The sequence below is a fragment of the Petaurus breviceps genome, unplaced genomic scaffold, assembly GCF_028583685.1.
Source record: "Petaurus breviceps papuanus isolate PSGF00001 unplaced genomic scaffold, PetGlider_PUasm1.0 90919, whole genome shotgun sequence".
NCBI lineage: Eukaryota > Metazoa > Chordata > Mammalia > Diprotodontia > Petauridae > Petaurus > Petaurus breviceps.
Window position 1 is genome coordinate 12,103,590 of NW_027187378.1, and position 16,309 is coordinate 12,119,898.

The 16,309-nt window shown below is 37.6% G+C and overlaps 1 protein-coding gene across 3 annotated transcripts in view; it reads left to right on the forward strand.

The window, feature by feature from the left end:
- Positions 1-16,309, forward strand: part of SLC24A3 (solute carrier family 24 member 3) — a 783,926-nt gene that overhangs the window by 104,059 nt on the left and 663,558 nt on the right. For all 3 annotated transcript variants that reach the window (XM_069075482.1, XM_069075480.1, XM_069075481.1), the window contains exon 2: positions 7,232-7,357. In XM_069075482.1, coding sequence (XP_068931583.1) covers positions 7,252-7,357 — 106 coding nt within the window. In that variant the 5' untranslated portion in view covers positions 7,232-7,251. The remainder of the gene's footprint in view (positions 1-7,231; positions 7,358-16,309) is intronic.

The window sequence follows — 16,309 nt, forward strand, 5'->3', positions numbered from 1 at the left end:
ATAAGTCACTCCTGTTGTGTGCTATCACATGTGTTATATTGCTTTTGTCTGTTGTACATTCCTCAACAAGGTGGGCAAGTGGATAGAAACCTGGGTCTGGAGTCAGAAAGTCCTGAGTTCAGATGTGACCTCCCATGTTGACTAGCTACATGACCCTGGACAAACCAATTAATATCTCAAATGCTCACTTTCCTTAACTGCAATCATAATTAACTGATTGTAATATTACCTCCTTCACAGGGTGGTTGTGAGGATCAGATAAGATAACGTTTGTAAAGCGCTTAGCACAGGGCCTGGCACATGACAGGCCTTTCTTAAATGTTCTTTCCCTTGCCCTTAATGAGTCTCAAGGCTGTAACTTTGAATGAGACCAGTGGAAAGGGCACTGGGTTTGGCCTGGATTTAAAACATTGTGGTCCTCCTAAGCTACTGGACCTCTCTGAGTCCAGTAACTCATCTATAAAATCACTTCCCTTTTTTTCTTTGCTTGTTATAATTATATAATATAATCACTATGTAAAATATTTTGCAAATAGGGTAAAACATCTATATAAATATGATTTCTTTATTTTTCATCACTTTTTCCATCTGTAAAATGGCTCTAACACTAATTGCCTCTGCTTATCCTCTCCTGAGAACAAATGAAACAAGATATGGGCCTGTTTTGAACAAAAAAAGGAGATATATAATTATAAGGGATTGTTTTTATTTTAGGACCATCTGATCTTCAAGTGTTATGGCATCAGCTGACCATATTCTAAACTTTGAGACACAGATTTATTTGCCAGTTAGAGCTATTCGAGGACGTTGCTTTTTCCATCTTTAGTTACTTTAGGTGTTTAATCAGTAGTGTGGTCTGGGACTCTTACATAATCATTGGACTTGTTTTTCTGCATCAAAAGCTCCATATTGGTTTTGTGTGTTTTACCAGATTCAGAGAATTAGAAGGGACTCATCTATTTATCTCTTCTTACAAGGGCCCTTGTGATGTTTAGTGAATCATTAGGAACAATGAGCTCTGCTCATTCACTGACTTTATCAAACTACCAATCAGGCAATTTGTTCATTGGGCAAAATTAGTATAATGTCATGACTTGGATCTAGTTCACTTTAACTCTCTCCTTCCCCACCAAAAGATGAATCTTAGTTTCCTCAGAATGCTATGTGGCATTAAATCATTTATTAATTCACATCTTGAAGCTAGCTGTTATTAGAGATAACCTCATTTACTTCTGCTGGGTGATCCATTTCAGACAAGGCAGAGCATATTCCAATTACACCTTCATTGCAGGATGAATTTCTGTAGCCATTTCACATAGGTCTCAGTTGGATGGTGTTACATTTTGGTAATCTAGGACTGATTGAAATTATTGATGTTCATTAATATGCATGTGGTATTGAACATACTTATGTCTTAAGCCATCTGTGACATCTGTGATATGGATGACTTTTAGTTGTTAGGTTAAGCATTTAAGAATGCCAAATGAATGTGGGGGGCTCTTGATTATGGAACCAGACACCCCCTTTAGCCTTTTGTGAATGGTGTTTTTGTTGAATCATACACATCTCTGCAAGATCAGCTCTATCTGCCTGCTCATGTAATTCAAGACAAAGATAATACTTCTGGTGTAACTGCTGATTTTTCCCCTCAAAGGATTAGGTACAAGCAGACTTTGTTATTACTTTATCATTTCACTCATTCATTCATTCAACAACCCTTTGTGTGGGTCACTCTAATTGGGGTAGGGTAAAAGAAGGAACTAAAATAATATGACGTCATACTAAAATAATATAAGACGTGGCTATTGGTTTTGAGGAACTTGAAATGCAGCCACATTCTTTAAGTCTATTGACTCATGTATCTTCTGGGAGAAATCTATATCCTTTGGAGGGTTAGGAGAGGGGAGGGGAGGGGAGGGAAGGAGGGAGAGAGAGAGAGAGAGAGAGAGAGAGAGAGAGAGAGAGAGAGAGAGAGAGAGAGAGAGAGAGAGAGAGAGAGAGAGAGAGAGATTGTGATATACTAAGAACAGTGAGAGAGAGAGAGAGAGAGAGAGAGAGAGAGAGAGAGAGAGAGAATGAGAATTTTATGCAAGTGAAAAGATGGATGGAGGAAAGAGGTCAACAACTTAGGAAAATCTTTCTGAGACTATGTTTAAAAATCTCAGTGTACAGTCCTTGACCCTTTCAAGAGCAAGGGCTTATTGTAATGTATTCAGTTCATTATATTGGATTGTTCTTAAAGATCCCTGTAGTGTATGTCTTTGTGAGGGTTGCTAGTATACAATAAAATAGATGGGGCACTCAGAGGTGGAGATGTTCTTGCCACAATCTATGCTTTCTCACAGGGGACTATAACTTGAAATGTATTAGAGAAGGAGGAGAGGATGCTCAGGTCACATGTTTTTATTCAGTTTTCCTATCCATTTTTTCCCCTTGAAGTGGAACTTTAATAGATATTGCAGAAAATGAGCCAAGCAGTTAGTAGTTTCCAAGACACTGAATAAACAGTATCAGTCACTCTATAAGGCATTCATATCATAGAGATACTGGGATCTAGTGGTCTGGGGGAAGGGGCAGGAATGAAATTTTATTCCAAATTGGGCTGTGCCATTAACAAGCTTTTTGACAATGGGCAAGTTCTTTGGTGTCTCTGGGATTCAATCTCCTCATCTGTAAAATGATGAAGTTGAACTCTAAGGATACTTCAGTTCTGATAATCTATGCTTGTAATCTCTGTCTATTGGATGCTGATGGTAGAAAATATCTTGGTATAAAAAATGGCATTTACTATTGTAAATTATTTGTGTGTATGTATAGCATATATGTATATATAATATATTTAGAATATAACATATAGTGTATATCATACATATGTACATATATACAATTCTGTTTCTTCTGGGATTTGTTGACTGATGTGGCACAAACTTTTAACTAAGTACTTAATGCAATAAACAAATATGGCTAGACTATAGAGGGAAAACTTTAGAATCAGGAAGACTTGATTTCAAATTCTAATATATACTAATTAGGTGAGAGTGGCTAAGTTACAATTTCTCAGTCTCCCAGATAGTTCACAGATTATAAATTAAAGATAATCATCTGCACTAGTGGAGAGCTTCCACCCTGGACTAATGAAATCACGGGTCTTGACTTTATCCTTTTCCCCAAAATACGTTCAATGAATACATTTCTGGCTTTGTTTTAGTTTTTCCCATTTAATTGACTTGATATAGATTTTTTGAGGGAGGTGAGTTAGTACTAGTATAGATGAGGTAATTGAATGCCCTGGATAGGCACCTGGGGTCTCTCAAATGCCCATGCAAATCCCCTTAGCATGATCTCCGTTTCTGACATGACACCTTCGAGTGCAGCCCCATCTTCCTCTGCCTTAGAAATAGGTACCTTGGCATCAGCTTCCAAATGGGAGCCTATTAAAGATGACAAGGTTCAAGGAATTGACAGCTCTCTGCTGCTAATGGGAATAGGGCTAGCTGTTCCTCTGGTCACTAATGAAAGGCAAGAGAGAGGGAGGAAATGCACTAAAAGCCCCAAATTCTGGTCAGTTTAAGTTGTAAGAGAATTTTGCAAAGATGTTCAGTGCTCTTGGTTTACCAGCTTTATCCCAGGTGGCACCTAATTCGTGAAACCCAGTATTTCTCATTCATTGCCTTGGCCCAAACTGCTTTGGGAGTGGTTGAAATGTATCTATTTGTTCCCTAAAGATCAGGGGGTGGAATTTGGAAGCTGCTAAATGCTATTATATATGACCCCTGCTCTCCAGGAGCTTTTAGGTTAATGATACACAGAACAAGAATTGATATGAGGTGTATAGAGAAAAAACAATTCTTTTTAAAAATAGTAGTATGTCATTCTTGTCCATCAAAAGCACAAAACCAAAAAGAAAGAATTAAATTCTGAAGTCAAATGGAAGTGCTTTTAGTTTTTTTTTTTCAATTTCTGCATTTACCTGTGAAAATACCCCAATTTTAATACTATCATATCCCTGACTGCTTTTTACTTTAAGGAGGAGCTTCTAGATTCAATAATAGTATTTCTTTGTGGTTTATATTACCTTTCTTTTCTTTTCTCAGTCCCTAGCTGTACTCAATAACTCATCTCTAAGTTGCCAAACAATTGCAATTTATATCAAGGGAGGCAATCACCACCCACCCATTCCCTCTTCTTTCTCCCTTCTTTTCATTCTTCTTCCCAAGTACTTTTTACAGCCATCCTCACTCCTAACCTGGCTCAGCTCCTGACTCCCTAGATTACTTTCCCAACTGGGTTTAAAATATGCTACATAATATTCCCTCCATTTGAGTCTGGGATTTGACTCTTTTCCTGTTTGTCATGTAGTGAATAGTCAGGAAACTAAGGTTGGAATCCTAATTCTGACCTTAGGTCAACTCACTTAATCTGAGTCTCTGTCCCCACCACCATTTTCATCTTGCTTTTACACATAATCTTCCTGCATTAGAATGTAAGCTTCTTGAGGACAGAGACTGTCTTCCATTTTGTTTTTATCTGTATTTTCAGATCTTAACACAGTGTCCAGTACATTTATTATTGTTTAGTCATTTTCAGTTTTGTCCAACTCCTTATGACCCCAATTAGTGTTTTCTTGGCAAAGATACTGGAGTGATTTTGTTATGTCCCTTTCCACCTCTTTTATAGATGAGGAAACTGGGGCAAACAGGGTTAAGCAACTTGCCAAGGGTCACATAGCCAGTAAGTGTCTAAGGCCCAATATGAACTCATGAAGATGAATCTTCCTGACTCCAGATTTTATCCACTGTGCCACCAACCTGTTTTATCTAAGCTAATTTGATCTAGCCTGGTCTTCTCCTCTGATACCCCTTGCATCCAGAACTGTGATGTGATCTCTATTCTTTTAGTCATCTGTTAATAGTAATCTTAACAATACCTTATATTTTTCATATTGATCTGTAGTTGACAAGACACTTTCATGTTTATTATCTCATTTGGTCCCATGAGATATGTGGGTCAGAGGTTGTTCAATTGCAAAGAAGAAAACAGGCTTAACTTGTTTCAGGTAAGGCAGTAAGTCAATCAGTCAACATGCATTTATTAAACACCTACTATGGACCAGATACTGTGCTAAGTTAGGAGGATATAAAGAGAGGTAAAAGGTAGTCCCTACTGCCAAGGAACTCATAGTCTATTGGAAAAGACAATATGTGAGCAGCGATGTACAAACAAGCTATATACAGGATCATTTAGAGATAATCAGCTGAAGCAAGGCATTAACATTAAAGGGGACAAGGAAAGGCATCCTGAAGAGGGTAGGTGGAATTTTTACCTGAGACTTTAATATCACTAGGAAGTAAAGGGGATGAGGATGAGGAGGGAGAGAGTTCTAAAAAGCAGGCTTTCTGACCCAACTCCAGGACTTTTCCCTTTATAACACTGATTAATTCTTGATTTCTTCTCCTTAAAAAACAAATCCTGTTACAAAATGACTTAATTTGTTACCCACCCCCTAGGAAAATCTGCTGCATAAATAACGTTCCCTTCATTTGAGCCTGGGGTTTGACTTTTTTCCCATTTGCCATGTAATGGAAAGGGGGCTAAATGTGGAGTGAGGAGACTGAAGTTGAGCTGAGTCCACTCACTTAACCTGAGTCTCAGTTTCCTCATTGGTGAGATGGAAATAACATCACGTCTACTAAATACCCTGCTAGGTTATTTAGGGAAAATACTTTGTAAATCAACAGAGTTTCAAACAACTATAAACTTAATAATTGTAATGATAATATAATAATTGTTAAAAAAAATTCAAGAATGAAATGTTTAAGAGACAAGTCAACTGTTTACATTAGAGAGTGGTACGTTTAAAGATTTTGTGGGGAATCATGGCAGGGCATGGTGGTAGGGAGGTAGAGATGGGTCCAATGCTTCCATTGCTGTAGGGAGCTCTTGATGGTGAACTTTTCACAAAGTAGATATATCCCTTCCTTGCTATTTATTGTCTAAGAGAATTTTTTGGATCACTGAGTTGTTAAATGACTTGCCCAGGGTAACATAGACAATATGTGTCAGAGTCAGAACTTAAACCTAGTCTTCTTGACTTTGAGGATTTAAGGACACACTGTCTTTCATTCAAATAACTATAGTGGCTTAATTTGACCTAATCATAATAAGATCAGTTATAATTGATACATTCCTTCCAGTCTTCAGAGTTTACATTCTCCTTCTTCATTATGATGGCAGCATAGGACTAAGATAACTTTAAAAGGAGATGTTTTACCCTTTGATCAAGTCTAATCATTCTCAGACTTTTTGGTCTTGGAATCTCTTTACACGTAAAAATTATTGAGGACCTCAAAGAGCTTTTATTTATGTGAGTTCTATCTATTGATATTTGCCATATTTGAAATTAAAATGGAAAATTTTATAAATACAAATTCATTTAAAATAATAGTAAATCTATTACATGTTAATATAAGTAGTATGTTTTATGAAAAATAGCTATATTTTTCAAAACAAAAGAAATTAGTGAGAAGACTAGCATTATTTTACTTTTTTTAAAATCTCAATGTCTGGCTTAATAAAAGACAGCTGGCTTCTCATATCTGCTTCTGCATTCAATCTGTTATGATATGTTTTCTCAGTTGAAAAGAAACATGGCCTCAGACATATATTGAGTTGGAAAGGGAAGAGTATTTTAATAGGCAAATAACATCTTAGTTTTATTATAAAAATAATTTTGACCTCAGAGATCCTCAGAAAGGGTCTTGGGGATTTCCAGGGAATGCAATTCACATTTTAAGAACTATTGATCTAGTCTATAACATTATCCTGGGGTTATTTTTCCTGGTTATGTCCTGGATGACATACTTTCATACCCACACATCAATACTTGTCAGTTGTACTTAACTGTATATATTTGGGGATTCCTTCCTATCTTCTATGTCAAGCTGTGCTTGATGTACTAGAAGGCAGACTAGTTTCACTTTCAAAGCCAGTAAAGCAGAGACAGTGTTGCCTAGGAACTGGAGTGGGTTATAGGTTATATTTTTTAATATAAGCTTAAAATGCTGAGTGATCCTGAATAAAATGAATTGACATGTTTGAGCCTTCTCATCTCTACCTCTTAAACAAGGATGATTCTATTGACATACCTCAAGGGCATGATTGTGAAGAGTAATAATGCTTCTAAGGCATTTGGCTTATAATAATAATAGGACTATTGCCTCTTTCTCCATAGGTTATTATGTCTTTGACTATATGGAAGCAAATGACAAATGGAGTGGGAGGAGATTACTACAAGAGAATGCTACCTTGATTCCAGAGAATACAGAACCCCTGCCTGGTAAAAACTGCACTGACCCTGGTAAGAACGAGTTGGCTACTTATCTTGCAACGATGGTCGTCTTTTCCAAATGTTATTATTCCACAGGTGCACTATATTAGTGGTATAATTGATTGAAAAAGTGTTCTGTGGTTCCCTAGTCTTCCTTCTTTGAATTCCAAGTAGGTAGTTCAAAGAGAGATATGTTCTGGAATAATTTTGGCCATTTGGTGAAAGGATTTATAGGTTAAAAATCCCATTGTTCTGGGAGCAATGTGGGCTGTATGCTTAATCCATTTTTTCTCTGTCTGTTGGAGCAAGGCAAAGATGAAATGAAAATAGAGGGTATAATTTTTACCTGTCTCACAGAGTGGCAGATGTTGGCAAATGGGTGTGTAAGGTTTATTAATGTTGTCCTATGACAGGCAGTTGGAGTGTATTTTAGGGGATTTAAAACTACCTCAATATTGTGGGTAATAAGTATTGATCCTTTCATTTATCTATCTTCTGGTCATGAACAGCCTATAAGTATAAGAATGACATGGGTAAATATGTTCTGTGACTTTCTTGGCTATCAGAAATGGTCTAGTTCTCCCGATGGGTCAATAGTACAAAATCACAACCAGGAACTTAAAATGATCGGGCCAGTTTGGCAGTTATGTTAGTGATCATCCTTGAGAGATGGTAATAGTGGTAGCTTTATTTATTAAAATTTGATTGTTGTTGTTGTGCTTTGCCTCTAGAAAATCTGAGGTGCTTTAAGACAGAACTTTAAATGTAGGACATCCAACCTTTAACGCGGTTTTTAAAATATGGAAGGCAAGGAAGGAAAAGAGAAAATACCCAGAGGCTTTAGAAGGTACTCCAAGGTCAAGTCATTTAAAAAATATATGTTATTTTAAATTTATGGAATAAGTCAAACATTTCTATAACATAGTATAATAAAAAGATATTTGTGCACGAAACTGCAAATCTACTATGTATGACTTGTTATTCCTTTTAAATATACAACAAAATTATGTAAATTTCTTTTTTTATTCCCTTCCTCCCTCCTCTGAGATGGCCACAAATAGGTGTGTGTGTGTATGTATACATATACATATATACATATATAATTTTTCTGTACATTCTTATGTTTATAAATATGTAGATAGCATCTTTCTTCATATGTCCTTGATAGTTAATTTGGCATTTATAATGGTCAAAATAACTTGTTTGCTCAAAATTATTCTTAAAACAGTATTGCTGTTACTGTATACAGTGTTCTCTTGGTTCTGTTCATTTCACTCTTCATTATTTCATGCAAATCTTTAAATGTTTTTCTAAGATTGTCAAGCTTATAACTTCTTAAAGCACAGGAGTATTCCATCACAATCATATACCACAACTTGTTCAGCCATTCCCCAGTTGGTAGTCATCTCTGTGATTTCCATTTCTTTGCCACCACAAAGAGAGCTGCTATAAACATTTTACAAAATATATGTTCTTTTCCTTTTCCCCTAATCATCTTTGGAAGTAGTCCTAGGAGTGGCATTGCTGTGTCAGAGGGTATAGGTAGTTTAACAATTCTTTGTGTATAATTCCAGATTACTCTCCAAAATGGTTGAATTAGTTCACAATTCTACCAACAATGAATTAGTGTCCCAATTTTTCCACATCCCAAGTTCTTCGCAGACAGAGCTCTCTATTAGGACTCTTGCTGGTAGGGTTACAAAATGCTTTGACATTTCACTGGCACCGTCCCTCCAAACTGTGATATTTTTTCTAGACTTTAATGTTCCTCTGATAGAGGAACTTTAAGGCCTGGGCAGCATGGCAAATCTTTGGCTCTAAATTCAGAGGTCATTTAGGTTTTTATGTTATTTCCAAAGGCACAAAGTATGAGGTGGTTGTGAGCTTCTAATTTTTTTTCATATTTTCCATTCTCATTATTGTCCATTGAATAGATTCAAAAGAAGTTATCTAAATCTGTAGAGATTTTGCAAGTGAAACCTTCCAAATGATGGCTACAGCATTGAGAGATGATTCCTGGTATCTACTTTTACAGGATCATTGGCATGTCCTTTCCCCGATAGCATGCAAGAAACTCATATTTTCTTCTTTACCAAGCAAAGAATTATTAAATATGCAGGGACTATGTGTCAGCTAAATATTGAAAATGGTATGCCTAACCTGTGATCCATAATAGCATTTTCAGAACACTTGAGTGATTCTTTCTTATTTTTAGTTTAGTTTTTTGCTTTTTGGAGGGCATTTGGAGGGTTAAGTGACTTGCCTAAGGTCACACAGCTAATGTGTGTGTATGTGTGTGTGTGTGTGTGTGTGTGTGTGTGTGTGTTAAGTGTCTGAGGCCGGATTTGAACTAAGGTACTCCTGACTCCAGGGCCAGTGTTGTATTCACTGCACAACCTAGCCGCCCCTCTTCCTTATTTTTAAATACAATGATATTAGTTCTTAATTTTTTTCCTTTTTTTGCAAAGAAATACAATAATAATTTTCATTCCACAGTGAAACTCAAATTAGAAACCTATTTCTTTCCTAGAGTCATGTAAGTAGTTTTCCTGTTATAGCCAGTTGAGTTGCCAGAATTCAAGAAGTCTGTCCTCAATGAGCTTATATTTTATTAGAAGGAGGGTTGAAAATAAGTAAATATAAAGTACTATCAGAGGGGAGAATGTTTACAATGGGGGAGGGGAAAAGGATGGTGTCAGGAAAGACTTTTAAAGTAGGAGGTGACCACTTGAATTTAGGATTCTAGGAGATGAGGTAGGATAACAGTCCAGACACCTGGGTTAATGGAGTAACTAATTGCATCCTAAAGGGAATCTTTTCTGATCCAGTTAATGTTTTTCTCTCTTCTCAATTTCTTGTATTATTTTTTTACATTTTGTAACCCATACCACTCCCTCTCTTCCCTCCCTCCCTCCGCCAGCCTCTAAATATAAGTAAATATAAACTCCTTGCTTGAAGACTGGGATCTTTTAGGCAGCTATGTGTAATAGTACATAGGGCACTGGATTTCCGTTCAGAAGTCCTGGTTCAAAACCTGCCTCAAACACTACCTAGACAAGTCTCTTTGCCTTTGCTTGCCTCACTTTCTTCATCAGTAAAATAGGGATAAAAACAACACCTATATCTTCAAGTTTAACCACCTTTCATGCAATACAATATATTTTAAGGTTATAAATTACAAGACTTTAGAACTAAAAGTTAGGTTGGAGATCTTTCAATCTAATCCCCTCCTTTTATAAATTAAAAAAAAATACTGAGGAGCGGCCAGGTAGCACAGCAAGTAAGAGCACCACCCCCAGTGTCGGGATGACCTGGGATCAAATCGGGCTCATATACTTAGCACCACACCCAGAAATAACCGGCCGTGTAACCTTGAGCAAGTTACTTAACCCCAATTGCTTAAAAAAAAATACTGAGACCCAGAGAAGGGATATGACTTTGCTAAATCTCATAGCTAGTTTGTGGTAGAAATAGGACAAGAAGCTAGATCTTCTGACTCTCACTCTAGTGCTCTTTCCATAAGAGTGTACCCAAAAAGAAGATTGCATTTTGTGGTTAGCCAAGGATGAAGACCTTTTTTAGGGAAGAGACTCTGAGACAGTCACCTCTTTGTACAATAGAACTGATCTTTCACCTGACATAGTCCAGTTAGGAAAGCGATAGTACCATTGTGCTCTGCCATTTTGGGAATACTTCTGGAGTCTTGTGTTCGACCTGGGATGCCATATTTTAGAAAGGACATTGATAAACTGGAGATTATCCAAAGGAGGGAAAACAGGAAGACAAAGGACCTTGAGTTCATACCATGAGAGGGATCATTTGAAGAACTGAGAATGGTTAGCCCAAAAAAGAGAAGATATGATTGGGCATGGCCTAGGATATGAAAGTATGATAGCTATGTTCAAGTATGTATTTGAAAGGCTGATATACAGAAGAGGGGTTTAGATTTCTTTTGTTTGGCCTCAGAAAGTAGACTTCAGAACAGTGGGCAGATGTAATGAAAATCTTCCTAACAAAACTTTACAGAATGTAATGGGCTTCCTCAAGGAACTGTGGGTTTTTCCCTCATGGGACATCTTTAAGAGGAGACTAGATGCCCATTTATCATGTATGCTGTAGAGAGAATACTAGCTCGGGTGTGGGCCATATTAGATGGCCTCTGAGGATCCTTCTAACTCTGAGATTCTGTTATTCTGTAAATTACCATCTTGAATTTAACACATACCATGTTGAATTGTGGTCTCATGTGTTTTTAAATAAAAGCTGAATTTTGCTTTATGATATGACATCTGTTGCTCTGGCTTAACTATTATTAAATGATCTCTCAATCATTAAACTCTCTGGAAGAGGAGGCTTAGACATAAGGAAAATAAAATATAATAAAACTCCATGTAAAATTGGGATAAATGAATCTTTGAGGATTTCCATATCAATTCCATCTCATTTGATTTAATAAGCATTAATCATCTACAAAGGGTAGATCATTGTGTACTTGGGCACTGGAGATCAAAATGATGGTACTACTTTTAATGAGTTTGTAGTCTGTTAAAAAATGAGTTACACACACGCACACACAGACATACACCCATACACCCATGATACAAGGTAAAATGTGATGAGGGCAAAAGAAGTATCCAGATAAGCTGAATATGTGAAATGTGAGGCTAGAGAGATCAATTTTAGCCAAGGAAATAAAAAAAAAAAAACTTCATGGAATCGATGGCATCGGAACCTGGACTGGAAGATAAGGAGGAGGCAGCAGCATGTGGAGAATATACATCCTAGGCATAGAAGATTATCTGTGTGAATGTTTAGAGGCAGAGGGGTACAGGACTACATTTAGGAGAATTATAGTTTGTATAGAATGAAGTCTATGGGAAAGGGAGTAGTCTGATTTAAATAAGATTGGAAAAAGAGGTTGGTGCCATATTGTGGAGGTTCTTAAATTATAATTATAGCTTATCTTACAGTTAGCATGATACAGTAGAATGAGTCCTGGACCTGGAGTCAGAGGACCTTGGTTCAAATACAGTTTCTTTTTCTTACTACATGTATGACCTTGGGCAAGTCACTTTATCTCTATGGGTTTCAGTTACTCACCTGTAAAAAGAAGGTTGTGGACTAGGTAGTCCCTAAGGTTCTTTACAGTCTATTCATCCTGTGACTTAATAGGGAGTCCTTGAAAGCTTTTGAACGTGGGAGTAACCAAACATTCAGGTTAGAACTGCAAAGAATGGATTGGAGAGGAGAGATACAGCAAAACAGATTATTAGAATGGTCTGGGTAAAAGAAATAAGGGTTTGAAGAACTAGAATGGGGGCAGTGTGAGTTGGAGAGCATGGGAATGATGTGGAAATGAATCAATAGAGTTTAGCAACTGATTGGTGCTGGGTGTGGTGGGGAGGAGAGAGGGAGGATGACTGAGGTTTCATGTCTGGGTGACTGGGAGGATGGTGGTGCTCTTAAAAGAAATAAGGGGGGGGGGAGAGCAAAGGGCCTTAGTGGGCTGTAAGCTATTGAGTTCTGTTTTAAACATCTTGAGATTGAGGTACTGGCAGGAATCCAATTGGAGATGCTCAGCAGCCAGGAGGCTGCTGAAGAGAATTTAATCTTCTCTTTGGAGGTACAACCTAAAAATCCAAGAGCTTAATGTGACCACTAATATGCATGTAGAGAACAATCATCAAAGGAACATATTTATAGCCTTTAATAAGAAAGGGAAGCAGCTTCACATTCTATGTCCATGTGGCAACTTTATTGAGGTTTTACCAAGTGTTAGCATGCAAGACAAAGAGATTGTATATAGTTTTTTAGCTGCCTGGCATGTAGTGGCAACTTTCATAGTTCTGGTCTTGAAGTCATATAATTTTAAATCTGTTTTCCACCTATAATTTGATGGGGATTGAGAAGTTAGAAGTAAGGAAATGTTGCATTTCTCTAATCATCCTTATCACCTTTTGTAAAGGAATAAAGGGAATAAGTAATGAAATCAGGTACTTCAACTCTGATGTTCCCCATGTTATTCTTTGAATTTGAAGGCTTTGGATGGTTTGGTGGAGGGAGGGAGGGAGAGGAAGGGAACAGAGTGCATGGGAGAGCAGAGGGAAGAGAAGGGAGTTCTCATGGTGATGATAGTGATATTTTTCCAGTCTCCATCATTTATCTTACCAGGAAATACTTTTCTAGGAGTGATAGACAAAACAAAAATGAAGGAAACATTTCAAAATTGTTTCAAAGGTGGAAGTGACTCAGGCTCAGTAGGTAGAAAGAAAGAAGTTCCAAGAAGTCAAGAATAGCTAGCACAAGAAAACAAGTAGTGGCTCTGGAGCAGGATGAAGAATAGAATGCACAAAGAGAAAGAAGGTGAGGGAGAGTAGGGAGGGAGCCAATTGATTAGGCTTTTGAAATGCAAGTACCCCTTGAATAGATAATACACTAATGTAATTTAATTTATCTGATCTTTTTCCTCCTATAAAGCCCTTAGGCAGTATAGGACCAGAGGGTTCCAGGTTGGGAAAAAGGATGAAGAATGGGAGATGCAGGGGCAGCTAGGTGGCACAGTGAATAGAGCACCAGCCCTGCAATCAAGAGGACCTGAGTTCAAAGCTGGTCTCAGATACTTGACAACACTTACTAGCCGTGTGACTTTGGGCAAGTCACTTAACCCTAATTGCCATCCGAAAAAAAGCAAAAAAGAAGAATGGGAGATGTGGAGGCAGGCCCATAACCAGGACTCTTGAAAAGTATCACAAACTGTGCATAAGACCTTAGTGGAAGGGGAGATGTTAAGCTCTCCATAGAGGGAAAATAGAGAGTTGGGGTATCAGTGTAAAACTATTGCTGTGGAAGCTGTGTGAAGTGGAATAGAGTAGGGGAGTGAACAAGGTAAGGTATGGAAGGGGCTTCCTTTTTTAAAATGAATTATTCTTGCTAACCGGGTGCTTATCTCTATTGTTTCTGTGCTAGTGAGGGATTGTGAATGTTATCACCACTTTCTAAATTTGGCACCATGGGAATAAAATTCTGATCATCCCATTCTAGCTGCAGTTCTGGGTGAAAATCACAGGATAGACATTTTTCCTTCCCCATAAATGTGGCAAAGGGATTGCCTTGAGCCCAAGAGATCTGTCTGTCTCTGTCTCACCATCTGTCTGTCTATCTATCCCTCTATCTTTCTATCTATCCTTTCATCTATGCACACATACGTGTGCATACATATAAAGATAGATGAATAGATAGATAGATAGATAGATAGATAGATAGATAGATAGATAGATAGATAATTGAGTGTTTTCTTCCATATAGTCAAACATGAAAGCTGTTTCAAAATAATCTTGTGGCCTACAAATGTTGTGGCCCGTAAAATGTTCACAAATTTATCCTCGTACTTACTAGAATCTTCATGATAAGGTTTCTAATTTCAGTGAACAGTTGCAGGCAGAAATAGCGAGAAAGTAATTTTGTTGGCATTTAATCCTGTTGAATTCCTCCTCTCCCAACACCTGTTTTTATTTTTTAAGGTTAGTTAAGTTTCTCTTTCAGGGTCTGTGGGCCTGTGATATTTTATGTAGTCAATAGAATGGGAGTGTTTCTAAGTGAAGGTCCTATGCATAGATTCTTGTTTTGCCCCCATCTTTGCCTGGTACAGTGGAAAACAAATCTCAATTGTACCCAACTTGCATTGTCCTTTTAATTTACAAATTATATCCATTTCTTTACAAATTCAGAAGCCCTGGGGAGAAATAGACAAAGTTGAAAATGAATGAAACAGTGGGCTGTGTTATCAATGAAATATTATCTTTGTGGAAAATTAATTGAAAGCAACTTGATTATGTGCATTATAAACCTATCGCCTTCATTTTTCCTGTATAAAGTTTTCAAGATTTAGAGCTGGCTGTTTTCTCCCCTTCCCCTCTCTCCTTGGCCAACTTTCTGGGGTTAATTTGGAGCAACTGATCTATCTGGGGCATCAAGAGTTAAAAAAAAAAAGCTGAATAGGTTACTTACTGTAGTTCAGCAACCAAGTGACATTTCTGAAAGTGGAATTGTGTGGAGAAGATATGTGCCAGTGTTAATTAGGAAGCGGCTGTCTAATGTGTTTTTCTGGCCTAAGAGGCCACTATAGTCAAACAGGATGAAATAGCAAGTCAAGGATTTTCTACTTTATGTTAATGAACAATTTTGAAGTCTTGAGCTCAGAGAGGAAAAAACCCAATAATATGCATTTCAAACAGTCTGGGCAGCACTTAAGACACTCCTTGCTGAGGAGCCCTTCCGAACCACTGGTGGGTCTCTGAGAGTAGCCTGTGTAGTCAGCCTGCCCCAATGAACTGTAGCCAGTCTCCCTGAGGCTCAGGGGAGGGGTTGAGGAAATGAAACTTTGTTTTATAATTTTACAGGACTATAAATTTTTGGAGCACATTAATGTACATTATATAATCTGATCCTTGGAATAACCCAGTGAAGTTGGTTCCATAATGCAACATGACCCACTTTGAAGAACTTTGGAATCAAAGGCCCTGGGTTCAAATATCACTCTGCTAGTTGTCAGCCCTGTGGCCTTGGGACAGAATCAGTCATTTGTCATCTCTGGACCTCAGTTCCTCTCACCTTTAAAAGAGTGGATTAGGCTAGATCTCTAAAGGTCTTCCCATGTCTAAAACTGTGCTCTTATGTACTGTCTTTCAGCCCATTGCTTCTTCTGTCATTCTAGTCTGCCCTCCCCTTGGCTCTAAGACTTGCCTTTATGCTCTGAGCCATAACAATAGACCCAGGACATTGGGAAGGCCTGTGATGTCCCATTCCAAAATCCACTGATATAAGTAACAAATATTACTCTTATTCATTATAAAAAGGATCATATAATCACAGTATCCTGGAGTTGGAAGAGGCAGTTGTCTAACTTGGACTTGATCTAGAATTTTCTCTGCAGCACACCTGAGAGATGGACATCCAGCCTTTGTTTGACAACCTCATGTCAGG